Consider the following 27,927-nt stretch of genomic DNA (forward strand, 5'->3'; position numbering starts at 1 on the left):
CGACACTCAAAGAGAAAGCGACCAGGACAAAAGGAATGTTCGATTAGCAATCAACAAAGCACCGGGACACAGGGAGTATAAATGACGACCAGGACATAAGTAAAAAAAAAAACTATCTATATATATAAAAATAAGTTGTCAAACTAAAAAAAGGCAAAAACTACAAAAAAAAACTAAAAACTAATAAAAAAGCTAAAAAACTAAAAAAACTAAAAAAAGGCAAAAACTACAAAAAAAACTAAAAACTAATAAAAAAATAAAAAAGCTAAAAAATTAAAAAAACTAAAAAAACTAAAAAAAGGTAAAAAACTAAAAAAACTAAAAACTAAAAAAAACTAAAAAAAAGGAAAAAACTGAAAAATAAGCTAAAATAAAGGTAAAAACCAATAAAAAACTAAAAAAAAACTGAAAAAACTAAAAAAAGGCAAAAACTACAAAAAAACTAAAAACTAATAAAAAAAGTAAAAAAGCTAAAAAACTAAAAAAACTAAAAAAAGGTAAAAAACTAAAAAAAATAAAAAATAAAAAAAAACTAAAAAAAAAAGGAAAAAACTGAAAAATAAGCTAACATAAAGGTAAAAACCAATAAAAACTAAAAAGAAAAAAAGGAAAAAACTAAAAAAAATTTTCATCTAAAAAACTAAAAAAAACTAAAAAAGGTAAAAACTAAAAGAACTAAAAAAGAAAAAAATAAATGACGACACTCAAAGAGAAAGCGACCAGGTCAAAAGGAATGTTCGATTAGCAATCAACAAAGCACCGGGACATAGGGAGTATAAATGACGACCAGGACATAAGTAAAAAAAAAAATTAACAAAACTAAAAAGAAGGTAAAAACTACAAAAAAACTAAAAAGAAAAAAAAAACTAAAAACTAATAAAAAAACTAAAAAATCTAAAAATCTAAATAAACTAAAAAAGAAAAAAAAAGGAAAAAAATAAAGGAGAAAAACAAAACTAAAAAACGAATGTATATACAGACCGGTACACCGGGATACAAATGACGACCGGGACACAGGGAATATAAATGACGACCGGGACACAGGGACACAACTACAACGGGGACACCGGGGGAAACAGGGGGATATAAATGACGACCGGGACTAAAAAACTAAAAAGAAAAAAAAACTAAAAACTAATAAAAAAACTAAAAAATCTAAAAATCTAAATAAGCTAAAAAAGAAAAAAAAAGGAAAAAAATAAAGGAGAAAAACAAAACTAAAAAACGAATGTATATACAGACCGGGACACCGGGATACAAATGACGACCGGGACACAGGGAATATAAATGACGACCGGGACACAGGGACACAACTACAACGGGGACACCGGAGGAAACAGGGGGATGTAAATGACGACCGGGACACCGGGACAGGGAATGGTCGATTAGCAATCACCATCAACAAAGCTCAAGGGCAATCATTAGAATCATGAGGTATAGATCTGAATACAGATTGTTTTCCCATGGACCATTATATGTTGCATGTTCAAGAGTCGGTAAACCTGACAATCTATTTATATGCAAAGACAATGGGACAGCAAAGAATGTTGTATATTCGCAAGTTTTACGTAGTTAAAACCATATATATATATATCTATCTATATTCACAGGTGGGACATAGGGACACAACTACAATGGCGCGTAACTATTATGGCGCGTAACGACTTACGCGCGCGGGGGGGCTTGGGGGGGGGCGAAGCGCCCCCACCAACTAGGTGTTGGGGTGGCGCGAAGCGCCACCCCAACAGCTAGTATATATATATATATATATATATATATATATATATAAATAAGTTGTTTGCCTGTCTGTCGACTGACGTCATGTTTGTGTGTTGACTGACGTCATGTTTGTAGACTGACGTCATTATAAGGATTGAGCTGTATGTCGTCATGAAGTTATTTGTCGTCTGACGTCATGTTTGTCGACTAACGAAACTACAGACCGGGACACCGGGACACAAATGACGTGTTATGTCTGTTATAACGTAATAGAGGCAACAATCTTGACAGGGCCTTTTGAGGGTGAGGCTTTTCTTATTCCATGCATTCTCATGATTCCAATGGATCTGCCTTTTCAACCTAAAAGATTGCAATTCCCAATTTGATTAGCATATTTAGTTTTCAGTCCAGAACCACTAAAGCTATTATGTAAATATCAAAAATATTTATGTTGTCTGAGCAATATTTTTTAGTTTTTATTTCAAAATAGAAAATTACCTGACAATTTTAGAATTATATCTATCTATATTTATAAAAATAAGTTGTCTGTCTGTGGATCAGGTGACGTCATGTTTCTGTGTCGACTGGCGTCATGAAGTTAGTTGTCATCATTTTTGCTATGACGGTGACATCATTAAAGATATTTAAGACATATATGTTCACGTAGAAATCTATTAATGTTTAAGTTTAAAATGACTGATGAACTTACAATGGCAAAAGCCAATGAAAATGCTCAAAGAGTCTATGCCAAAAAACTTGCTGCTGATAGAGAAAGTCAGAAACGAAAGCGTGCCGAGGAATCAAAAGAACAGCAAGGAAACAGGCTTGAGGCTAAAGAACGCAAAACCGCGCAGTTAGATGAAGATCCACCTGGACAGCGAGAGTCAAAACATATCAAAACTGAAAATGATAGCGATGATGATTGGGTTTGGGATCATGACTTGGATAAGGTCATCAATGCATACCAGATTTTAGTTAAAAAAAAACAAAGGTTCGGCGATATGTATTTCATAGTGAAGCTGAAAAATAAAGAAGAAAAAGAAAACTGAAAAAGAAAAAATGTAAAAAACTAAAAAATGCTAAAAAGAAAAAACACTCAAAGAGAAATTACAGACCGGGACACAAATGACAACCAGGACAGAGGGAATATAAATAACGACCATGACACTCAAGGAGAAATTACAGACTGGGATACCAGGACACAAATGACGACCGGGACACAGGCAATATAAATGACGACCAGGACACAGGTATTTAAGAATATTGTTCAAAGACAAATTTTTAATTGTAAGAAGACTGTTGAAAGAGAAATTTCTAATTGTAAAATGACTGAAGAACCTACAATGGCAACACCCGAGGAAGCTGCTCAAAACGAATGTATTCACGCCAAAGTAGCTGAGTTGGTAAAGTGTTATGTTTCAGGTTCTAGGTCCGAGAGGCTCCAGGTTTGAACCTTGGCTTTAGCATTAATACAAAAGAAGAAAAAAACTAAAAAAGGTAAAAACTACAAAAAAACTAAAAAAAAAATATATATATATATTTATATATATCATCTTTTCCACAAAAATAATAATTTAGTGCTTCTGCTTAAAAACAGCAATCGAATTGATGCCTCCTGATATGCAACTATCAACAAAGTGGCAATCGTTGTGGTCGGTGATCAGTTCTTACCTCAAGATAATATTCTTTATAGGTGAAACAATCAGTTGACAAGAATTGCTTAAACTCATTGATGCTACAATGCCCTACAATATCCTGACGAATATAAATGACGCCCGGGACACTCAAATAGAAATCACAGACTGGGACACCAGGACACAAATGACGACAGGGACACAGGGAATATAAATGACGACCTGGACACAGGGACACAACTACAACGGGGACGCCAGGGGGCACAGGGGGATATATAAATGACAACGGCAACAAAGGAAATGGTTGATTAGCAATCACCATCAACAAAGCTCAAGGGCAATCAATAGAATCATGAGGTATAGATCTGAATACAGATTGTTTTCCCATGGACCATTATGCGTTGCATGTTCAAGAGTTGGTAAACCTGACAATCTATTTATATGCACAGATGATGGGACAGCAAAGAATGTTGTATATTCGCAAGTTTTACGTAGTTAAAAACATATATATGCATCCAACAGGTACAACTCTAGTTTGGCATTTGTGAAAGGACACACATGCACGGAAAGGTGTAGCATAAATGGCAGACAGTAACAACAGCAATCAAAGGGATAAAATTAACCCTTGACTGGGCTGCCCACTTAATTCAACAATCTGTCTTGGCTTTTTTCTACAATTGGCCATGACTTCCACTTTTCCCACAACTATTCCCTCTTTTTTAAATTCAAAAATCAACGGATATATATATATCCGTATATATATATATATATATATATATATCTTTATTCACAGGTGGGACATAGGGACACAACTACAATGGCGCGTAACTAATATGGCGCATAACGACTTATGCACGCGGGGGGGCTTGGGGGGCACGAAGCGCCCCACCAACTAGTAAATATATATATATATATATATATATATCTATATATATAAAAATAAGTTGTCTGTGTGTGGATGGATCAGGTGACGTCACCTGAAAAAACTGGATCAGGTGACGTCAAAACTGAAAAAACTAAAAAAAGGCAAAAACTACCAAAAAAACTAAAAACTAATAAAAAAATAAAAAAGCTAAAAAACTAAAAAAACTAAAAAAAAGGCAAAAACTACAAAAAAACTAAAAACTAATAAAAAAAATAAAAAAGCTAAAAAACTAAAAAAACTAAAAAAAGGTAAAAAACTAAAAAGTAAAAACTAAAAAAAAGGTAAAAACCAATAAAAAACTAAAAAAAAAAACTAAAAGGTAAAAACCAATAAAAAACTAAAAAAAAACTGAAAAAACTAAAAAAAGGCAAAAACTACAAAAAAAAACTAAAAACTAATAAAAAAAAGTAAAAAAGCTAAAAAACTAAAAAAACTAAAAAAAGGTAAAAAAACTAAAAAAAATTAAAAATAAAAAAAAAACTAAAAAAAAGGAAAAAACTGAAAATAAGCTAAAATAAAGGTAAAAACCAATAAAAAACTAAAAAGAAAAAACCACCGGGACACAGGGAGTATAAATGACGACCAGGACATAAGTAAAAAAAAACTAATAAAACTAAAAAGAAGGTAAAAACTACAAAAACACTAAAAAGAAAAAAAAACTAAAAACTAATAAAAAAAACTAAAAAATCTAAAAAAATAAATAAACTAAAAAAGAAAAAAAGGAAAAAAATAAAGGAGAAAAACAAAACTAAAAAACGAATGTATATACAGACCGGGACACCAGGATACAAATGACAACCGGGACACAGGGAATATAAATGACGACCGGGACACAGGGACACAACTACAACGGGGACACCAGGGGAAACAGGGGGATATATATATATATATATATATATATATATATATATATATATATATATATATATATATATATATATATATATATATATATATATCTATTTTCACAGGTGGGACATAGGGACACAACTACAATGGCGCGTAACTATTATGGCGCGTAACGAATTACGCGCGCGGGGGGGCTTGGGGGGGGCGCGAAGCGCCCCCACCAACTAGGTGTTGGGGTGGCGCGAAGCGCCACCCCAACAGCTAGTATAGATATAAAATTATAGATATTGGCCTAGTCATTCTAAATTTTTTCAGCTAAAAATTATAGGGTTTAGAAACTAGGCCTGTTTGATATAGTAATATTTGACTAACTAACCAATGTGATATCTGTCTTCCTAAGAACCAACCTTTTAAATAACCAAAAAACTTTTCTTCTGACTCCTTATGAAGCTTAGCCTATGCAAGACAGGCCTAGAACACCAAAAACCCTTTATATCCTAAGGAATATGCATAAAATTATTTACAGGTCACTGAAAAGCTAAAATTATTTCCACTATTTACAGTTTCCTTGTATTTTCTCTAGACTTAACGATTTCACATGTTTACCCATTTAAAAAATATGTAACATTGACGTCACTCATCCTCAATAATCTTTATTTTTCGGGGTTAGAAAGTGCAAGCTCACGGACAAGTAATCTTGAGCATTCGAGGGGGTAGTCCGAGTAAGCTCTGACGTCATTTGCGTCTCATAAAACGCTTGGATTAGTCAGATAAGTAATCGGACAAGTAAAAAGAACACGGGGAATGATTAAATGGCATTAGGTTAATGTACTGCTAGGTCGAAGAATGAGAATCTGAAAACAATCTTTGTGGAACCCATCTGAAACCCACTTTAAACCAGTTGTGTGAGAACGTAACTCAGAAAACGCCAAATGCAGACGCCCTCTTACATTCTTTTCTTAGAAGAAGTAACGCTTGGCAATTGAATTTTCTTAAAAAATACACATATCTAAAAACAGTTGCCCAATTCTTTATCAAGATGCCTCCTAAAGGGTCATCTGGGGCCAGTAAGAAAGTTGAACAAAAGAAAAAGGAGAAGATCATTGAGGTATGTACGTGGCAGATTAGGCAAGTCTAGTAATACTTAAATGAATTGTTAGGCTAACTTGGGCTGATCAAAAGCTTGGGTAAATTAGCTTATTGGAATATTCAGCTAGTTTACTATTAGAAAGACACACATACTATACTCTCCCACCCATTACTTTAAAAGCCTAGGTCTACTGCGCAGATAGGCTAAATTTAGGTTATTTGTTGGCTATGCCTAGGCCTGTAGGATATCAGCTTGGTAAATCTGTGGCAGTTTATATTACTAACCTATGAATAAGTTGAACATCACACTCAAAAATTTTTTTATGCTCTTTCTAAATATAATAATTGATTTACTTTTAATGTTACTTGTATTTTAGATTGGCTACTACTACCATTTTCTCTTATTTTAGATACTAGGCTACTTTTGTACTGCTGTTAGTACCAATCTTGTCCACCCATAGCTTCACTCTTGTTTAGGCTACATAGGTTACCCATAACTGAATCAATCGTAATTAGGCTATTTTGGTAATTATTTAGTTTCATCACTAGCACTTAGAAATGCTAATTCAAGTAGTACATCTATTTCTGGTTGACCCTCCTCCTCCATGGGGCAAACTAAAAATGCATAAAGTGTACAGGGTTTTGAAGCTGAGGGAAAAGTTAGGGTTGTACAATATGAATGAAATTATATTTTTAAATACCAATCTCAGTTATCACTGGTAATTTCTGTATAGTAGCAAGTCAAAAATTAATTAATCATGCATCTATTATTGTTCATATCCAAGATGGTTCACTTTCACTTTCAAGTTTAAACTAACCAGCTGTTTGTGAACAAAACAAACATCCAATTTTGCTTACAATTAACATTACCTATAGAGCAAAGCATATTACTCCATGAGTTTACCCCTTGGAGGACAAGGGTCAACCAGAAATATATGCACATCTAGAATTAGCATTTCTAAGTGCTATAGTATAGAAACAATGCTACTTTGCAGTATAGTTTCCAATTTAAACAACTTGTGATGAAACCAAACAATTACCATTATTTTGATTAACAGAGTATTATTCCAATAGGTAAAGAACAAACTTACTTCTTCAGTTAAAATAGCTGCTGCAGCTAAAGTAGGAAATAAGATTAGGAGTTGGTTTTGTATTGAATCAGAACTTTTAACAGAGTTGAATTCTACCCCCCTTTATATAGATCATTTTGATAGACTTTGTCTTAAGGAGTGCAGGAAAGGCAATGGGAGACTACAGAATCAAATGGGGAGGAAAAACTCACCTGGACTTAGATTATGCTGATGATTTAAGCATCCTTGATGAAAGTGAACAAAAGGAATGAACTCTTAGAGGTTTTGCTAGTTCAGGGTGCTAGAATAGGGTTGAAAATTTATGTTCAGAAGACTAAGTCACTAAGGCTAGGAATAAGTTAAGATAAAGAGGTGACATTGGCTAGGAATAAGTAAAAACAAAAAGGTGATATTGGGTAATGAAAAGATTGATCAGGTGGGCTGCTTCACTTGCTAAATGTTTTCCTGAGAAATTGCTTGCACATTGTTTTGGGTACCCAGCTGACTGACTGTATTCAAATTGTAGGCTGTTCAAAAAATATTGTTTAGTCCTCCTTTCTAGGACTATACTGAAAGAATGGTTAATACGGCTAGGGCACATTCTGTGGATGAAGGATGACAGACTGTCTTTTTTTGGCCAACCATGTATGGCTTAATGGAAAGTAGGCTTTCCTTGTCTGGGGTTGGAGAATGTCATAAAGAAAGATCTAAAGGAAGTAGGAACTTCCTGGGAGGGTGTAATGAGGGAGTCTTTGATTTGATTAGGTGTATAGGGGAGGCAGTTGACCCCCTCCCCAAGAATTGTAAATAAATATGTTATTATATAGCCCATATCCCTTCACTCTCCAGATGGGGATGCCTCTTGTCTCCCCAATAAAAATTCTGGAGCTCTGCTCCTGTATTTGGGCAAGTTTAGAAAGGATAGTTTAAATTAGATGTAAATATTAACAAAGTATTAAAACATCTAAGAAACAAATTCATCTATAGAGTCAGAATTTCATCTTGTTTCCAAATATGACATTTGTTTTGTTACAAATTCAATCTTAAGCCCTTTACAGACCCTCAAAAGATGGTATATTTTTCTCTTAATTTAGATATGGCTTATATACCTGTGTTAGTGTAAATCTTGTTAAAACTGGTTTATAGAGATGCCCCTTGTGATAGATAGAGGCTGATAGAGATGCCCCTTGTGAGAACTTCCTCAGAATTTTGGTTTTATCCTTACTGATCTTCAGCCCAACCAAATCTGCAGTAGCAGCAACATTACACAGCATGGCTTGCACATGATCTATATTGTTTTCTAGCAAAGACAATCTCATTTGTGTAGTCAAGGTCTTTGATGGAGAAGTCAGCATTGTCTACGAATTTTGATGTTGCTATGTCTGTCTTAGATGCATTGCAGGGATCACCTACATTGACTGAGTCTCAAATGAAGACCTCCAAAAACTACTCTGTTGTCCCTGCACTATCATGGACTGGGTCAGAAGCCAGCAACTCCGCTGGCTTGGCCATATCCAGCAAATGTTAGCCAACCAGCTCCCAAAAGTCACATTCAAAGGACAGGTTCACGGCACATGCCCCAGAGGCCAACCTCATAAGAGATGGACTGACAACTTTCCAGCCAATAACCTCCCCCAGCTACTTCATCTAGCACAAGATAGATCAAACTACTGTCACCACATTCATCATTTGTTCAGAAGAGAAGAAGCCCCAATACAGCCACAAAGGCAGTACAGGACTTAAGTAAAAGTAATTCTGTCTTAGAGGGAGACACAGATTTGTCTCAGACAAGAGTCTCAAATACTTTGAGAACATGAACATCCACTGCTTTCAGGGGCCATGCCTTGCATCTGTAAAGGAGTACAGAGCAGACAGTTGCTTCAAAGATCTGGATTTTTGTTTTTGGTAGGATGTCTCTCTGTCTCCACAGGTTCTTCCTAAGTTGAGACTATCATAAGAAAACGCTGCCTAACTTGGTTTGGCCATGTTTGTGGAGGTCAGATGACACCCTCACTAAAAAGGTGCTATACTGCAAACTCCTTGCACACTGGAAGAAAAAGCAGGCTGGACAAGTCAAGACCTGGCTTAACACACTCAAGATGGGCTTAAAGCTGATTGGTGGTTTCTGATGATGTGACCAAAGATGGGACAAGCAATGGCTTGAAATATGTGCACTATACACACACAACCAAGCAGCTTGGCACTCAACTGTCTGCCAGATCATAGCACCAGGGAGAGCTGAAAAGCTTGTGTCTTGAAACAAGTACAAGTACAGGTACATTATAAAAGGGACATTAAGCCCTCAAGTGTCTAATGATGAGCTTCAAAGCTCATTTTGGGAGACAAGCCATGTCAGGAACACCTCATGTCCCTCAAACTCCCAACCCTAGTCTGTCAAAGGAAGAGAGGAGATGCAAATGCTACTTGCAAACTGCTCGAAAATGACCTCTCAAGTCAAGTTTTCTCCTCATCCCTTGCAAGTACTACAAGAGGTCACACAAAGAAGCTGCAAGTTATCCATTGCCATCAATGTGAGTGCCAGCACTTCTTCTCTGTATGTGCTGTCCCTCACTGGAACAGCCTCTCCAAAGCCACCATCCAGTCCCAGACCATAGATTCATTCAAGAAAGAAGTTGATCAGGACTGGGCCAATGCAGAGTGCAGGCTAACCTGGGATGCTGAACCATAGTCATATCTCACCACCACAAGATGTTCCACAGGAGGTAATTTAAGGTATGTATCCTTGTGTTACATCAAATACCATAATGGGGGTTGGGGGTTTATTGTCAGAAAAGCAAACATGATATTTGGGAACAGCATAAAATAGGAAATCTGATGATACAGCTTTTATTTTGTTAGCTTTTTTTTTTGTGGTCTACCACTACAAATTAACCAAAAAGTTCAGTTGAATGATAGAACAAACAAAAATTATTTCTATGTAGACTTGCTGAATTAAGCTGAGTTTTAATATTCTCTAATATCTAATCCACAAAAGTAGGATATTCTCTAAAATCAGAAAATCTCATGAGCAACATACAGAAAATAAAAGACTAATACATAGGCTCAATAATCAGTATTTCAATAATCTTTCACTGACCATAATATTTGTGACTTTCAGTATACAATTGTAATTCTTAAGAAAAAAAAAAATTCTAGGAAGTTTAGTTCTCAATATTAGAAAATACCACAAGTCATTCTATTTTTTGATAATTTTTTAGATATATCTCATATAATCTGGACAACAATGATTTTTGTTCAGTTTAAATTTCAACTTAACTCTTCCCTTCCACAAGAAAAACGTTTCAATTAATTGTTGCTCTGTTTCTTTTCTGATTTTGCTTAAGTTTACACAATGAACCTTACAAAGAGATGTTTGTTGAATTTTGTGATGAAATTAAAGAATTTGATATTTTTTGTTACAAATACTACATTTAATATAGGTTTTCAGTCCTACAGAGACGCATAACATTGTCATTTAACTAACAAATTCAAGTGTCAGGTTTCACCACTTTTAGAAATGTGAACATAAAATTTTTATTATTTTTATGAAAAGGAAAATGATTAGAAGTTATTTTCCTCATTTAGAAGCTTAAAAAAAATAGATTCTTCAATTTTTGCTTACTAAGTGTGGAGTATGCAATTTTTCCCATTTAGAAGCTTTAAAGAAAATAGATTCTTCAATTTTTGCTTACTAAGGAGGAGTATGCAAGGGAGGGGGGATTGTAAACATCTATGACCATGAAGATTGCAAAGGTACCTTTATTTTACTCCTCAAACTTCCCACTCTTTAAGGTGCAGCAATAAATTTATTAATAACCTTATTTTGAATATACATAAAAAAATTACTTGTAAGAATTACTTTTAACTTTTTCAGTACTTGGCTAGTTTAGCTGATATGCTAGGCTGGCTTGTTTTCTGCTTTCCATTCCTCCCTCTTCAGTAAGTCTGAGTTTTAAAGTACTATATCTATTGATAGAATGCTTGCATTCTAGGACAAAACATTTGGACTAAAAAATAAAAAAGGTGCAAAGAATCAGAGATATATCCAACAAGTCCAAACTCAAGTTCAACATGGTGGAAGTGCAGAAGCAAGGAAACTGGAAGAGAAGAGAAGGCTGGAAAAGCAAAAAAAAGAAGAAGATGAGAAGAGGAAGAAGGAAATGAATGAACTGTTTAAACCTGTCCAGAAATTAGAAAAAGGTTGGTCAATGGTTATTCCTTCTTCCTTGCTAATTTTTTTTTTAGAGTTAACCCACCTCTTAATGGGTATGTAGAGAAATCCAGGGAAGTCAACAGGAAGGGTTTGCAAGATAGCTCCCCCCCCCTCCATGGTGCTTCCTGGCTGAAGGGCCATGAAACAGAGATCAGCACCACTCAATTATAAAGTCTAGTGCCATCTTGTTTACTTCTTTTGCTTGCTAATTTTTGTTGCCAGTGGATAATTGAATCTATAATTATAAAGCAAATCAGTTTCTCATTGCCCATACTTTGATACAATAATTATTGTCTTTCTTGCAAAGAAATACATTATTAGCTATAGAAAGACATTAGTTAGAAGCTAAGCAGTTAAATCAATATAAAAACTTAAAACACTAAAGATTAAAGACTCAAAAGTGTATTTCTAGACCACAAACGATTTCTCTTCTATTGCAGAAATGGTATTTTAATTGAAAATAGTACTTTTTAAGTATTGGAAAATGTTGATGGAATATTAAATTTTGGCATATATAGCAGAGGTTTTAGGGGGTGGCAGCCTTCTTCATATTTAGAAAAGTCACATTTTATTCAGTAAAAAAAAACACACTTAATTAGGCCTTTGTTCTCAAAGTATTGGTATTCAAAAGCTAAACTGTAACATAAAGAGCCGACTGTGGGGGGATGGCAGGCTCACTCTTATCTATGATAAGTCTAAATGTGATATTAAAAGTCAACTAACTATAAGATTACTTTTTTTCAAAGGAAAGAAAGGAGCAATGATAAAATTGAAAGTATACAGATATGATATTATTGCCCTAATTGAGGGAGGCTGTCATATTCTTCAACCCTCTCTCCCCTTATACACAAAAGTTTGACTTCTATATCTCAATGCTACAAGAACAATTGCATTTTCAATAAATGCTCTAAAAGATAATCAGTATATTGAGTCCATCTGAAGTTACAAAAGGGCCTGGTTATAGGTCTGGGCCTACTAATTGTGGAGTGTTTAATGTAAATTTATAAGTTTGGTAGTAATGGCTGTTTAAATCTTGCTATTAATCAATAACTTTAGTTATATAATAGTGGAGATGATTTTAAATTACTGTCATAGAACACTTTGATAAATTAGCTCACTGTAGTTGAAGTAACAAGAAGTAAATTCATATTATGTTAAGCCACAAGTCTTTACTCCACTTTTTTTTCTTGTTATTGCGGGTTATAGCTAAACTGCCTTACTTACTCACTTTGTGACTTGTGTATTTTTGTCAAGAGATTCCAGCATAGTACTAAAAATTATTAGATGACTGAAACAAACCATAAAAACATTTTCAGTTAAATTTTTAAATGCAATGGAATGATTGACTTAACTATTTTTATATATATTCCAGTTTTCACTATATATAAAATATTTTAGTAGGTTTTACTTGTTTTGGAATCTAAGTTCCTCCTCGTCAAGAGACTCCAGCATAGTACTAAAGATTTATTAGATGACTGAAACAAACAATAAAAAAATGTTCATTAAAATTTCTCAATGCAATGAAATGATCGCTGGAACTGTTTTTATATATATTCCAGATTTCACTATATGCTGAATTTTTTAGTAGGTTTTTAAATATTTTAGAATAAGGCTACTGAAAACAATTTCTTAAGTTTGGCATACAAAATAGCAAAAAAACAATATTTTGTACACCTCCTTGCTAGAATCCCCTCTCGAAAGTTCAGAAAACAGGGCACAAACTACTTTCCTGTATTTGTACCCCCCCCCCCCTTCCTCTTAAAATCCGCATGCCTCCCTACATTAGGGCATGCCAAAATACAAAAGTAAAGGTACAACTTACGTTTGGGCAGATAATTAATGCAGGGGAATTTATTCTTGTAATTATAAATTCACATTATGGTTAGTTTTTCAATGAACATTTGTCTGATTCTTGCTGATGTCTTGTCTCTTTTAACCTGTTTTTGCAAAGGAAAAAATGCGCCTAGAATAACACTGACATGCACTGGAAATTCTCCTGTCCATAATATAAAGCTGTTCAAAGTCCATTTATGCTAAGGTCTGACTGAAGAGGGTAAATTTTCTAGCTAAACCAAACAATGTTTACCTGTAAATTTTGGTTGGTTAAAATCTTCCTATGATATATTTATGAAAATAAATAGTCCTTTGAATACCCATCTAAAATAATGTCAATAGTATAACTGACATGTGCATAAAAATGGCTCTTCTCTTGATTACCTTTATTCACGCTTTTGGAGCAAATTAAGATGAGTCTTGTTCTGTTGATTGCTCCATTCTTGATTATGTGAATGATTATTCTGCCTAGTTTTGCCTATATGTGTTATTGATAGAAGGCTGTCGTTCTTCTATGTTGATAGTATCTCATCCTTGGTCTGCATTGTTTATTTGATTTTCTCTTAGTGTTGGTTTGATTTGTATTTATTTATAGCCTTTTCTTTAATTTTTCATTTTTTTATTACTCCATCTTAAGGGCGTTTCCCCCTCTTTTTGTAAAAGATGGGCTATAAATAAATTGAATTGAATTATTCATCAAGTGCATCACACTGGTACTGCCAGGAAACATCATTCCTTTCGACATCTAGTAACTTCTTGAAAGCTTCATCAGTAGGCGCTGTGACTGTTGTATCTAAGAGACTATTCCAGTGGTTGACTACATGACAGGAGGAAAACTGTTGTCAGTGTCGAATTTTGACAGATGGTTTGAACTACTTGGAATGTCCCCTCCTGTCAGTGCCAATATTTTGGGAAGCTGACAAATGAATCAGGGGTGGGGGTGTGAAGTAAGCTTATATGTCATAGGCGTATCAGCTCTTCTTCGTTGGTAAACCAGTGTAGGTAATATCAGCTCATTCAAACGTTCATTATAAAGCTTATCTCTTATCTTTGTTACTGCCTGAGTTGCTCTCCTTGGCATCTTCTTGTATTTATTTTCGACACTATTTCAAAGGCCTGAGCAATGGATGTCTTGCCAAAATTCTTGTTGTGAAGGAAACACTTTAATAACAAAAGAGTAAAAACATTCAGTCTTGATTCAGAGTTCATGGTGTGAGGACCTTTTTAGGATATAACTTATTGCAAAAGGATTATAGTCTCTACCTAACCTACAGCTAATATTTTGATAAATTAATTCAGTGACCAAAGGATTATAATTTGAATAAGCGGATTATTTTGCTACTGAGTGAAAATTCCCTTGGGAACTGTGGATTTTCTTATACATATTTTCATGATCAGTGACCTATATAATATAGGTTGGGATAAAGCAGTGCGAATTTAATTAAGACTATCCGATATTTATCGACAATTTAGTGAAATTCAAAATTAAGCATTGATTTTAGCACTGAATTTAGTGGCTGAACAGGAAAATAAAATAAATTGTGCTTAATCAAGTGGAAATTTACGGACTCTTATTCTTTACAAGTAATTTGAAATTATTTTTACTTAACAAATACCTGTTAATTAAAAGTTTGGACATTTAGAATTTATCAAAATCAGGAAACGCCAACTAATCAGCCAGCAGTGTTGCCACATCAACCTATTTTGGCGCAAAAAATTTAATTTGTCGAGCTCTCCAACTGCAGAAGAGAGCGGGAACGGTACAGAAGAGCCGTAGTGGTGCCGGTCGTACTTTTGTACTTAAACTGCTGGGGACAGGTGTACCGGGTCCCGCACTTCCCATTTTGTTGGAAGCTCAGGAAATTAGACATTATCAAGTTTGCGATGTCTTACAGTGTTAATGACGTTGCGTTTGGCAAATTCTACGGCTACCCTTTGTGGCCTGTTCGAATAGTTGGTATAACTGCATCGAAGAAGGGAAAATCTTATCAAGTATTTTGCTACGGATCACACGAAAAAGCATCACTGAGTGAGGGATTCATTTTGCCGTTCGAAGAAAATTTCCCCGAAGCTTCAAAGAAAAAGTCGAAAGGAGTTCAAGGTGCTTTTACTGACCTAGCCACATTTCCGGGTGTGTATCAAGAAATAATGAGAATTGCTGGTGCTACTTCGACAAACAGTGTATCTTCACTCTCGTCTACCCTAGTAAACGCGCAGAGTGAAATTGCCAAATTGAAAGAAAATCTTCGTCAGGATATTCACAAACAGGTGATTGAGAAATGTTCAGGCGACAAAGGCGTGATCAGTGAACAAGCAATTAACACTATTGTTACCGAGATCTATGATGCAATAAGTCTCGATTACAGTTCAAAATTTGCAAATATTGAAAAGATGCTCAAGGGGTTTCAAGCTCAAATAACGGCGCTAGAAAATCGCATCGAAATTCTAGAATACCGCAACAACGATTTGGAACAGGAAAGAAGATCGAACGTTCTTCTAATCCATGGACTGTCTCAGATAGGTGGAGAAACGCTGCCCAATAGCGTTCTAGAGCTATTCAATGCTAAGATGGAGATCCGTGTGCTTGCTAGTGACATCAAGTCAACTGAGCGCCTACGTACTCGAGTTAGATCAGCGGAAAATGTTATTCCGCCGGTTCTCGTCACTTTTCATTCATCTGAGTGTGCAAAGCGCGTGTTCATGAACAAAAAGAAGCTCGCCCGATCGAAAGTATTTATATCTGAGTATTTAACGCCAAAACGTAAGCAACTGCTGAATCTGGCACGCGACAAATTTGGAGCTCGGAATGTTTGGACTGATGGTGGCCGTGTGCTAGCCAAACCGGAAAACAGTTCAGCCATCTTGAAAATTAGGTCACTGAATGACCTGATCAGTGACCAGTACTGACATGTTGAACCCATCCTCAGTTCTTTCGTTTATTTGGGGTTGGCTGCTTTGTTTCGCTAATCTCGTGTCAAAAACTTTTTTGTTTGTTTCGTCATTAAGATATCAAAGAGTTCGCACTATTGAGCATACTAGAGTATTATCATGAATAGTATGACCGACAGGCTTTCAGACTTAGAAAGTAATTGGCTGTCTGTTGACCAATTATTATCCACCCCTATTGCAAATGATAGTTTAAGTGAAGGAAATAATACTCAAGCAATGAAAGCTAGTAATTTTTTGGATAGTCAGTCGCTGAAGAAATGGTCGGTCAAAGAAGATACTATTTTTGTATTTTGGAATTGCCAAGGCCTTAGGACTGCATACCCTACACTGTGTAACATATTAAGTGATATGCAAGAAACACCGTTAGTAATAGGACTATGTGAGACGTTTGTATCGAATAGGGATACTTTTTCAGTGTGGGATTTCCAGTTTCCAGGATATGTTAGTGAAAGAAAAGAACGACAGGTTATGGAGCGAGGCGGTCTGGCTTTGTTGATAAAGGAAGGAGTTTCGTATTGGGTAAGGGAGGATCTCACACTTTGGCTTGAAGGAAGACTTGAGACTCTTTTTATTGAAATAGAAGATAAATCTGATAAAAATGTAGTTGTTGATTTAGTTTATAAGACACCGTCATTTAATGAGGATGTTTTTATTGAGGAAATGGAGCATTTAATGGAAAAATTTAGTAATGATCATAAATATAAAGTAGTAATGGGGGATTTCAATATTGACCTCCTTAAAAGTACAAGCCGCCTAGATTTTCTTAACTCTATGATTTCATCATTCCAGTACCCCCTGGTAACTATTCCTACACGAGTAACTGATAAGTCTGCGACTCTTATCGATAATATATTTGTGGATGGAAAGCTGCTTGAAAGTTCGTATGCTGATGTTCTACTCACGGATGGATCCGACCATCTTTTTCTTCTTAGTAAAATAAAAAAATCTTACAGGATTATAAATAAGAGTGGTCGAATAAATAAAACATATTTTCGTGATTTAAGAAATGATAATTTAAAAAAATTTGAGAGAGAAATGGATGATGCAGATTTTACTCCAGTTTTTGAAGAAGATAACCCGTCGGTTGCGTATGATATTTTTGTTGCAATATTTACAAAGATATTGAATGATACGTGTCCTCTAAGAAGACTTAAAAGAGGTAGTACGAAATTCCCTAAGAAACCATGGATTACACAGGGCATTCTAAATTCTATAAGTCGGAAAAATGAATTGTATAAAATATACCTAGGGGAACCATCTGTCATTAATTTTCAGCAGTTTAAAAATTACCGGAATACTTTAAACGGATTAAAACGGAAAGCTGAAAAAATGTATTTACAAAATGAATTAATGAAGCATAAATTTGACATGAAAAAAACATGGAAAACGGTAAATTCACTCCCAGGTCAAAAGGGTAAAATAGAAGTTATTAATAAATTACAAACAGAGAGGGGGAATTTGACTACCCCAAATGATGTTGCGAATTATTTATGTGATTATTTTTCTAGTGAGGGAGCGAAACTTTGTGACGATGCTCGGAAAAGAATTAAGCGGCCTCCCAAAATAGTTCAGTCGGAAATTCCAGTAGAAAATCAGCTGGTTTTTAATGCTTGTAGCATAAGTGAAGTGAGTACAATTATCAGTAGAATCCAATCAAACTCAAGTGGTGTAGACGGGATTTCTCTTAAGATTGCTAAATGAGTTAAATCGGTTATAACACCAGTTGTATGTAATTTGATTAATAAGTCTATGGAAAAAGGAATTTTCCCGGAAGTTTTGAAGGTGGCTAAAATAATACCATTGCACAAAGGAGGTAAGAGAGACGACCCTTCAAACAAAAGACCCATTTCTATCCCTCCTTTTTTTTTCAAAAATATATGAAAAGGTGATAGGATCCAGGCTAACTGATTACGTTGAAAATAATACAATTCTTATAAATACTCAATTTGGTTTTAGAAAAAAAATGTCCACAGAAATGGCAACCATTAAACTTGTTGACTGGGTAAATACGTCGTTTGAAGCGGGTCTGATTCCAGCTGCTTTATTCCTGGATTTGAAAAAGGCTTTTGATACGATTGACCATAAACAGTTATTACTTGAGCTGGAAAAAATCGGTGTTACCGGAAAGAGTTTGTCTTGGTTTGAATCTTATTTAAGTGACCGAAAGCAGGTTGTGGTGAATGGGTGTTTTACTTCTGAAGCTAGTACGATAACTTGCGGAGTACCCCAGGGCTCTATACTAGGTCCTCTTTTATTTTTAATATTTATTGATCGGATTAAGTATTATTTGTCAGAGGCTGGTATAATCCTTTTTGCAGACGATACTCTTTTACTTGTAGCTGCTCCATCAGTTGATCTACTTTTTGATAAAATGATAAAGGCAATGACCGAGTTTATTGAGTGGGCAGATTTCAATCTTTTGACATTAAATTATAGTAAAACTAACTACATTTTATTTTCTCGGATATCTAGTATTGAAACTAATTTAGAATTAATAATAAACGGAAATCAAATAAAAAGAGTAAAGGTAACAAAGTATTTAGGTTTTATGATTGATGAAAATCTATCATGGAAAACACATTCAAATATTATAGCTTCAAAGTTGTCCAGATCTCTGGGTGTGCTTCGCCGAGTTAAAAACCTAGTATCCTATAAAATTCTTTGGTTACTTTATTTTGCTATTTTTTACCCGTATATTTGCTATGGTTGCTCTTTATGGGCTAGTAATTTTGTATCATGTTATAAAAAAATCCAAAATAAAGCCGTTAAACTTTTATCACCTAAAACTTTATTTACTCATAATATTAATGAACTTTATACTAAGAATCAACTTTTTGATATTTCAAAAACAAGAGACTACCAAGTTAGTATTTTCACATATAAATTTATTAATAATATACTTCCCTCTTCTTTCGAAAATTTTTTCTCCATTAATTGTGATCTTCATAGCCACAATACACGAGGGGCATCAAATCTGGTACACCCATTTAGAAATACGGCTAGAGCTTCTTTCGTGATTAGAAATTTCGCCCCCTCTGTATGGGATATTATTCCAATTGAAATAAGAAATTCGAGTCATTTGGCTTCCTTCAAAGCTGTTGTTAAGAGATTCTTCCTTGCAAAAGAATAGTAATAATGCGTGAGTGTCATAAGTAGAATCTTTGTATGTAGTAATATGTAGAGTAGAGATGACTGCCACCTGCTGCCAACAAGCCCAAAGGGGCTTTCTTAGCAGGTGCAGCAAAATGTTTTGTATACATGTTTTTGAAATAAATTAATCTAATCTAATCATTCGATTCCCTATTCAACACTCTTTCCTGATACAGTGCTGGCAACTGTGAAAATTTTGTACAAACTTAATGGGTCCAGATATGGCCCTTAGCTGTATAAACAACTTTTCTGAGTATGATTTTTTTCAAGTTGCGATTACTTCATGTTATTAACTAACTGTTGCTGAGAAATAAGGAAGAAAAAAATAATACGAATCATCAGAACCACTAAATTTTGTATATAGCCTAGGATATATCTAGCACCATTAGGGGGAGGGGCGTAAATAAGGTCTTAAGATTCTTAACATTCCTGTTCTGAAGGAAATACTTCAAACAGAGTATGGTAATAACATTCGATTCCCCACTCAACACTTTTCCATATATAATGATTGCAACCGTGAAAATTGGTCAAATATAATCCAGGGGACTTGGATGAGGCACATAACGGAGAATGTCCACTGGACTTGTATGCAAAACGGGGGACTTAATTTGCCTGGACTCACAGGCGAACAAGTAACCGAAGCTTAATAGGCCTGCCCGCTTTGAGTCTCAGGCGGGCTACCGAGTTTTAGGATCGTCACATGATCAACACGTCCCCTGGGCACTTATAGTCCAGGGACTTGAATGAGGCCGAATATACCTGTACTCAAATAAATACGACCTCTATTCCTCAGTTATATACAAAACTTCGTTGATTTTTTTTATTCTTAATATTTATTTAGTTGAGAATATTTTATGTTATGAACCAAGTGCCGATATTAATTAAGTCCTAGAAAACAGTGCAAACCATCAGAATCACCAAATTCTGTATATAGCCTAGGGCTATGTTTGTTCTCATTGGAGGAAGGGCTGGGACGCAATTGTCACGGTAAGGAGCTGATCTCATTGGGATGGTATTCGTCCACATGAAAATTTTTTTGGCGGGAGGGATCATAAAATCCAGGTGATTTTATGATTTTTATGAATTCACTCATTGAACAGATTGAATAGTCCAACGGACTGAAGAATGTATTCTTTGTAGTTAGTCTAATACTGTGAATTTGTTCTAATTTGTTCTATATTTTGATACATAATACTTGCCAGACTAATTTGTAGGAGTGGATCTTAATTAATCTTTTTCTAGGTGCTGATCCTAAATCTGTTTTGTGTGCTTTCTTTAAGCAAGGGACCTGTGGTAAAGGGGATAAGTGCAAGTTCTCTCATGACCTTTCCATTGAAAGGAAAGGAGAAAAAAGAAGCATGTACGTTGACTTGCGTGTAGAAGAAGATGGGCAATCTGGTGATTGGGACGAAGCAAAACTGCAAGAGGTCGTGGAGAAAAAGCATGGAGAAGCTAACAAGAAAATTCCAACGACAAATATTGTAAGTGTCCCTCCTCATCTCTTCTCCCTCTCCCTCCCTTTGTCCTTCTCTCCTTCTCTGTCTCTCTTTTTCGTTTTTATCTCTATGTCTCCTCTCATGTGATTGTTTAGGTATATTAGCTTTAATGATTTAGACTAAGTTTCTCCAAGATTTTGCTGTTAGTTAACGTGTGTTGACTATATGGTATTTCTGATTTTTCTGAAGCACGATATTTCCGATTCATGAGTCAGGTAATTCAAAATCAAGATTGAGACTGAGAGTTGTATCCTCATATTAATGTTAAAGAAACACCTCTCTTTCTTTTTTCTCTCTTTCTTTCGTAGATTGAGGTCTCTTCCTCTCTGTGTATCTGGAATATGTCTACATCACATGTTAACACACTAAATTTTTAAGAAGAAACAGAAAGGGGGGATGAAACGTTCTTTTATGAAGTGTTTTTTATAACTAAAACCTCATTTAACAAAGTTGTTATTTTACCCAAGAACATTGAGAAATCAAGGAGGCACACTCGTGCCTCTTTAAAGAGGCGAACCACGACAATGTTAAGCGATCTTCGGTTCCAGTGGTCGCAGAGGGATGGGGAGGGATGCATTTCGTAGCCCGAGCTCCAACTAAGAAACATGCCAAATTTCACCCCCCTCCGACTTTTCCTTCATGGGGAAAATCTGGCCGAAAGTATCGACCCACCAACACCAGCCCCCCTTTAACGTTGTTCGATCGGGCTGAAATTCACAAGTTAAGATCCTCTAGGGCTCAGGAGCTTATCCGCGAAATTTCAGCTCGATCCGATAACTCCTTCCCTGTTTTCCAGAAACCACGCATAGCCACTTAATGTTCATATTCTTTTTTTCTGCCACGCCTACAGGTCACAGCCGACATCGGATCTGGGTGTACGAAGACTCATTCGACGCGGAATTCTCCGAGTAATTTTCCTGGAAACTTTCGTAGGAAAATCTTAACCCCCCGATTTTCTAGCTTAGCAAAACCCAATTTCCCCATTGAAGGTAAAATTTTCTCTTGTAATAACATCACTTGTTTGAAAAATTCTTACACTAACAGCGGCTTGGCGCAGCGGAAGCGTGCTGCGCCCATAACCCAGAGGTCGGTGGATCGAAACCGCTAGCTGCTAACTTTTTAAAATTTGTAAAATTAGGTAATTTTGTCAGTTTGAATTTATTGATACAGAAAGGGAGAAAATAAACATGGAAACATGTGATCAGAATTACATACTGGAATGTTCACAAGAATTTATACTGAAGCGGGGGTAAGGCTTGATGGAAGCAAGTTAAAAGAACCATTTAAATTGATTTCCTAATTGAAGCCGTTGGTGAAATTTTCTATTGTAATAACTTGTTTGATAACAAGCATAACAGCAACTTGGCGCAGCGGAAGCGCGCTGGGCCCATAAACCGGAGGCGGGTGGGTAAAACCCACTAGCTACTAAATTTTTAATTAAGCTGCTAAACTATTAAAATTATCAAAATTAGATAATTTTGTCAGTTTGAATTTATTGATACAGAAAGCGAGAAAATAAACATGGAAAATTATTATTAAATTACATCCACCATGGATTGTAGAAAAACGTACAGAAATAATATGAAAAAAACTTCGTTTTCTTAAAGAGTTAAAGAGGCTGCGTCCCAAAGTCGAACCTTAAAACGTACAGGAATTAGGAGAGGCAGTAGGGGGGCTGCCGCCCCCCAAACACCCCGCTTTTAAAGACTCTTTTGTACAGGTTTTTTGTTGTGGGGGGACTTCATTGTTACTAATTACTAGTTTCGGCGCAATGGTTCTCCTGTCCTCTTGTGTTTAACATTTTTCGAAGTTATTCCATTATTCATTCATTTCAATTTTTTGTTAATTAAAAGAGGGCCTTTCCGAAGCCAAGAGCGGGGGGTTAGGGGGGCAGCAGCCCCCCACAACAAAAAACTTGTACAAAAGAGTCTTTAAAAGCGGGGTGTTTGGGGGGCGGCAGCCCCCCTACTGCCTTTCCTAATTCCTGTGCGTTTTAAGGTTTGACTTTGGGACGCAGCCTCAACTCTTTAAGAAAACGAAGTTTTTTTCATATTATGCCATATAGAAGACAGGTTCATTCCTTCGTTCTCGTTCATGATTAAGTTCCTCTATTTATTTGAAGATTGTGATGTCAATAGTAATCACTATAATCCATATTTGAAGTAGCAAAACCATTTGATTCTCTGTAACAACCTCATCTTTGGCAATCTTCAGCTTTTTAGCAACCTCATAGATTTGAGGGACTTTACCCTCCTTTGTATTACAACGTTTCTTTAGAGTAACTCTTATCTACTGATTTTTCTTAGCCTTCACAGTTCTGTGCCTCCAAAAATAGGCATTCCAGGAACTTCTCCATTTAAACCCTTTCTTTATTCGAAATTTTTTTATTTTCTGAAGAACATTGAGAAGCGTCATTATTTTCTGAAAAACATTGAGATACGGCATATAGAGGAGAGGCTCATTTCTTCGTTCTTATGTCCGATTAAGTCTCTTTGTTTACTTGAAAGTTGAAATTTCAATCAGTAAAATCTATATTTAAATAACAAAATCATTGGATTTTCTTCGGCTTTTTAACAACCTCATCTTTGTGTTTTAACAACCTCATAGATTAGGGATAAGTTGCTCGCCTTTGTCTTGTTACGTTCGTTTACACTAACTCTTGAGTCTAGTGGTTTTTCTTAACCTTCACAATTCTGTCTTACCTTATTCACCACACACAATTTTAGCTTATGGTAGAATTCGTAGATCTTTACCAGCATGACCATTACTTCAATGTGTTAATTTTTTTTCAAGGAACTAGCTTTTTATGTCTTGGTCTCTTTCTACTTTTTTCATATTCTTGGTTTTCGTTTTGCTCTCTATTTTCTTAATTTTTTTTCTGTGTTGTTTGCCACTAAACTGCCAAGCTTAATACATTAGTGATTGTGCTTGACCATTATTTGGTGGTTTTCTATGCCATGAGCCATCAGCAGCTGTTTTAATTATGTTTAATTATCCGATTGGATGCCTACACTCAGGGGGTGTGGTTTTGTTCCCTCAAAACAAAAATTGATCCTAACGATCCATTCTCCTCAAATGATTATGGCCAAAATGCACCTTTATGCTTTACATAAAACCCAGAAATATATTTTATTAAGATATTTTCAGCAAAAATCGTTCATCATTGTCCACAAAGGACAAAATATTTCTACCATATTTCAATTCTCTGTAGCACTGAACAGTATTAGAATGAGTTATGAATCCTGTAAGGCTAAAAAATAATAAGGGAGTTACGGGGGAAAAGTTATTCGTAAAGCAAAAAAAATTTTTTCGTAAAGCAAAAAAATGATTCGTAGTAAGGACTGAAGAAAGAGAGTTAAAAAACCTAAAGTGTAAAGCTTCTAGCGCTTATAAAAATAATAAGTTGTGTGTAGAGAACATTGATGAAATTGTTTTTAATGTATTAATTTTAGATTTGCAAATTTTTCTTGACTGCAGTTGAAAACAACAAATACGGTTGGTTTTGGGAATGCCCCAACGGCGCAAGCTGCATTTACAAGCACGCACTGCCGCCTGGATTTACGCTTAAAAAGGTTAGTATCACTTCCATTTTTCTTTTCTTTTTCTAATAACTTAGAGGTGATTTTTGTGGCAGTTCAAAAATTTGCGCATTTTGCTTATTTTGGAAAAGTTACTATTGCGTCCTCTTCTAACTACTCTCCCCGTCCAAATAAATTCTATCGATTATTTCAGTCCTCTTTCTCCTCTCTTATTTTGCTCCTTGGATATTTAGAATGTATTTCTCTTTTTTAAAATTGGTGTTATGTGCTCTTTCATGGTTTACAGAAATAGTTGGAAATAGGTTTTTAATATCAAAATTCTTTTTATCGTATCTCTCATGGCCAAAGCATCCTTTCACAAACGACTTCTCATCTCGTCTCTTAGCCTATGTAAAAAATCAGAAATCAATGACCTCTTTATGGGGTGACCTTTTTGAAGGTTAAAGATTTTCTCAAAGCTCCGTTTTTAATTGTTGAAGTGGTTTTAATTATTAGGGGAATAGCTGCACTGAGAATAGCTGCACTGCACTGCAGTGTTTCCACTTTTACCGATATTTGGGAGATTTACCGAAGTCTAAATCCTTCTTACAGAAAGGAAGATGCAGAAACTGCCGAAAATCTACAGAAAACTTTGAATCCCCAGAAACGATTCGTTCTTTGTTTTGTTATTTTGAAGTTTCTGCTTTTTTGGTTTACTTTTATCCTTCTTTTTTTCACTTTTTATTCTCCTCTTTTACTTTTGTTCTTCTTCTCTTTTTTAAACTTTTCAATTTACTCATGTGAATAAATTTGGAAAGTTCTGTTTTTCTGCTTTTTCGGTTTGCTTTTCTTCTTCTCTTTTTCTCTCTCTCTCTTCTTCTCTTTTACTTTTGCTCTTTTTCTTCTCTTTTTTCAACTTTTCTATTTTGCTCCTGTTGGAGAAATTTGAATGTTTGGTTTTTCGGCTTTTTTGGTTTACTTTTGTTTTTTTTTCTCTTTCTTTTCTTCTCTTTTGTTCTTATTTTTTTTCTCTTTTTTAATATTTCATATTTTGCTGTTGTGGATAAATTTGGGAAGTTTTTTTCTGCTTTTTCGGTTTACTTTTGTTCTTCTTCTCTCTCCTCTTTTTTTTGAACTTATCCACCTTGCTGTAGTACTCAAGTTTGAAAACTTTTGCCTTTGAGTAGGACAAGAAAAAAGACGATAAAAAGGATGAACTATCTATTGAAGAGTTGGTGGAACGTGAAAGAGCCAACCTAGGTCTAAAGCAGACTAAGGTGACATTAGAAACATTTTTGGCATGGAAGAAACGTAAACTTAAGGAAAAGGAAGAGAAAACAAAAAAAGAATCAGACAAGAAAAAAGCAGAATATAAAGCTGGAAGAAACGTTGGGGTAAGTCAGCATTTTGCTTTTTATTAATCGGTGTTTTTTTTTTATGCGGAGTTAATTCAAGCGTTTACAATTTATTACTTCGTTGGCAGTCTTGGTCTATCATCAATTTGTTCTGAAATAATTTGAGTTTGTGTTCACGGCCATATCCAGGATTTTTTTTTTTGGGGGGGGGGGGTAATGGTTCAAAATATTGACAAAACGCATCCAAAATCTGTTTAAATGTATTTTCGTTCCTTTTATGAGTCGAGCAGAAATTTTAGGGGGAGGCGGTCTTGGATACGGCATTGGTTAGTTATTCAAATCTTTAATTTTTTCTATCATTAAAAGATAACGGCCCTGTCCAGTGCCCTCACACTATTTCTCGCACGATTTCAGTTTTCATTCTTTTTCGAAAAAAGAGGAGAGCAACCAGGAATATACCTCGATGGGAAAAATAAAACTAAAGAAAGTCTGAAATTCCAAAAGATTGGGGAAGAGATTCTTCCTTGAAAATAATAATAGAGTTGACAGAAAAACATTTCTTCTTTTTTTAAACTTAATTGGTTTATTGAGTTCCAATTCTTATAAGGGCTCTCCACTAAACTTCAACTTGGTCCCTCTCAGTATATTTTTAATATTGTCTAAGTTTTTGGTATAAACTTAACAAGTACTACTAGTAAATAAATTTCATTATTAAATGATTTTACATCTGATAAAAAAAAGTAGGGAAATAAAAAAATACATTGTGTTCATCTCTGCGAAAAAGAAAAAGATCTATTGCCATATAGAATTTCACAAAAAAAATAAGAACAACAACATTCGCTACAATGCCACTTTTTTGTCTATAATTCACAGTAGGTATATTTATTCATTTCTGAATAACATATGCTCTGGATACTGACGGGATGGTTAAATGAAAATTTTAAAACCAAAAACATGCTTACTTTTAGAAAATCTGAGGCTGTGTCTAATGAACCTTTCATTTTTAATTAAAATCTATATTTTTATAAACTTGAGTTAAGCTTGTTTTGAAGCACTTGAGATTCCTATCTAATTCCTACAAATCTCTCTTGATTTTTCCGTGAGGCCAATTAAACAATGATTAGCTAATATGGAGATTTTAGCTTGCATCAGACCCATCACAGTAAAGCTTATCTTCTGGCTAGTTCATGACTAGCCAGACTCTCTTTGTTTCTTCTTCTTCTTTTGCTTATTATGGATACTCTTTAGCATACTCTCATCACCGGAATCAAGTTATGGGCCCTGTGGCAAGCTGATGCAGCTAAGATTGAACTCCTGGTTTTGTTTCACCATGCGGAGATCAAGTTTTTCAGCTGGTCACGGTGCCATATTTTGTCAAAAGATTTGACAAACCGAATGACGGTATCCTGATTCTGTGTCCCTTTCTCAGTAGCTTGATCCACTCCTGACACTGAGACATTAGGCAGCCTGAGGTTGAGAGTTTTTGGTGCAATCCATTTTGGTGGTCTTCTAAAGGTTGTTTGATTCCCGGCAATGACGAGATGAATGGTTGGAAGCGGTCTTAGACTTCAAAAATTCAGAATAAAAGGCTGATGGGCCTACATGAGCCCTAGATTTTTGGATTGCTGTACTTTTTTTTTATTATTATTATAGAGTGCGTATAACATTGGCTGTTTTTTATGTCTGTGGGAAGGTTCCAGAGTGAAGATCCAGCTAAACAAACGTTTCTGTTTTCTTCAATCCGACTCTTCTTTAAATTTTGTGTTTACATTTGCGCATCATCCATTGTAGCGCCACTTTCTTCTTCTTCGACTGCTCTTGTTTTATTGTCTCTAATTACATGAGTTATATCATTAATGGTTATTGTTATTATAGAATCTGTTACTACTTGCTAGTAATATTATAATCAATCGTTCTCTCTCAGCTGGGCTTGTCTGTGATATAACTTATATTTTACAAAAGGCTCGACCTTTTATTTTCGTTTTTTTAAGCTTTCTGGTCGTGAGATGTTCACGTTCAACCCGGATATGGCTGCTGCAGATGGCTATGGTGATGATGATGAAGCATTTGACACAGCGCAATATGAACGTGACGGTGAAGATGATTCCGAAACTGTGGTAAGTAATC

The 27,927-nt window shown here is 35.1% G+C and overlaps 1 protein-coding gene across 1 annotated transcript in view; it reads left to right on the forward strand.

The window, feature by feature from the left end:
* The first annotated feature begins 6,077 nt into the window (after window positions 1-6,077).
* The window catches only part of LOC136034496 (zinc finger CCCH domain-containing protein 15 homolog), a 29,156-nt gene continuing 7,306 nt past the window's right edge, over window positions 6,078-27,927 (forward strand). Inside the window, exons 1-6 of the mRNA XM_065715710.1 lie at window positions 6,078-6,235; window positions 11,279-11,486; window positions 20,674-20,912; window positions 24,380-24,499; window positions 25,633-25,839; window positions 27,792-27,917. Of these exons, the coding sequence (XP_065571782.1) occupies window positions 6,167-6,235; window positions 11,279-11,486; window positions 20,674-20,912; window positions 24,380-24,499; window positions 25,633-25,839; window positions 27,792-27,917 (969 nt within the window). The 5' untranslated portion in view covers window positions 6,078-6,166. The remainder of the gene's footprint in view (window positions 6,236-11,278; window positions 11,487-20,673; window positions 20,913-24,379; window positions 24,500-25,632; window positions 25,840-27,791; window positions 27,918-27,927) is intronic.

The sequence above is a fragment of the Artemia franciscana genome, chromosome 13, assembly GCF_032884065.1.
Source record: "Artemia franciscana chromosome 13, ASM3288406v1, whole genome shotgun sequence".
NCBI lineage: Eukaryota > Metazoa > Arthropoda > Branchiopoda > Anostraca > Artemiidae > Artemia > Artemia franciscana.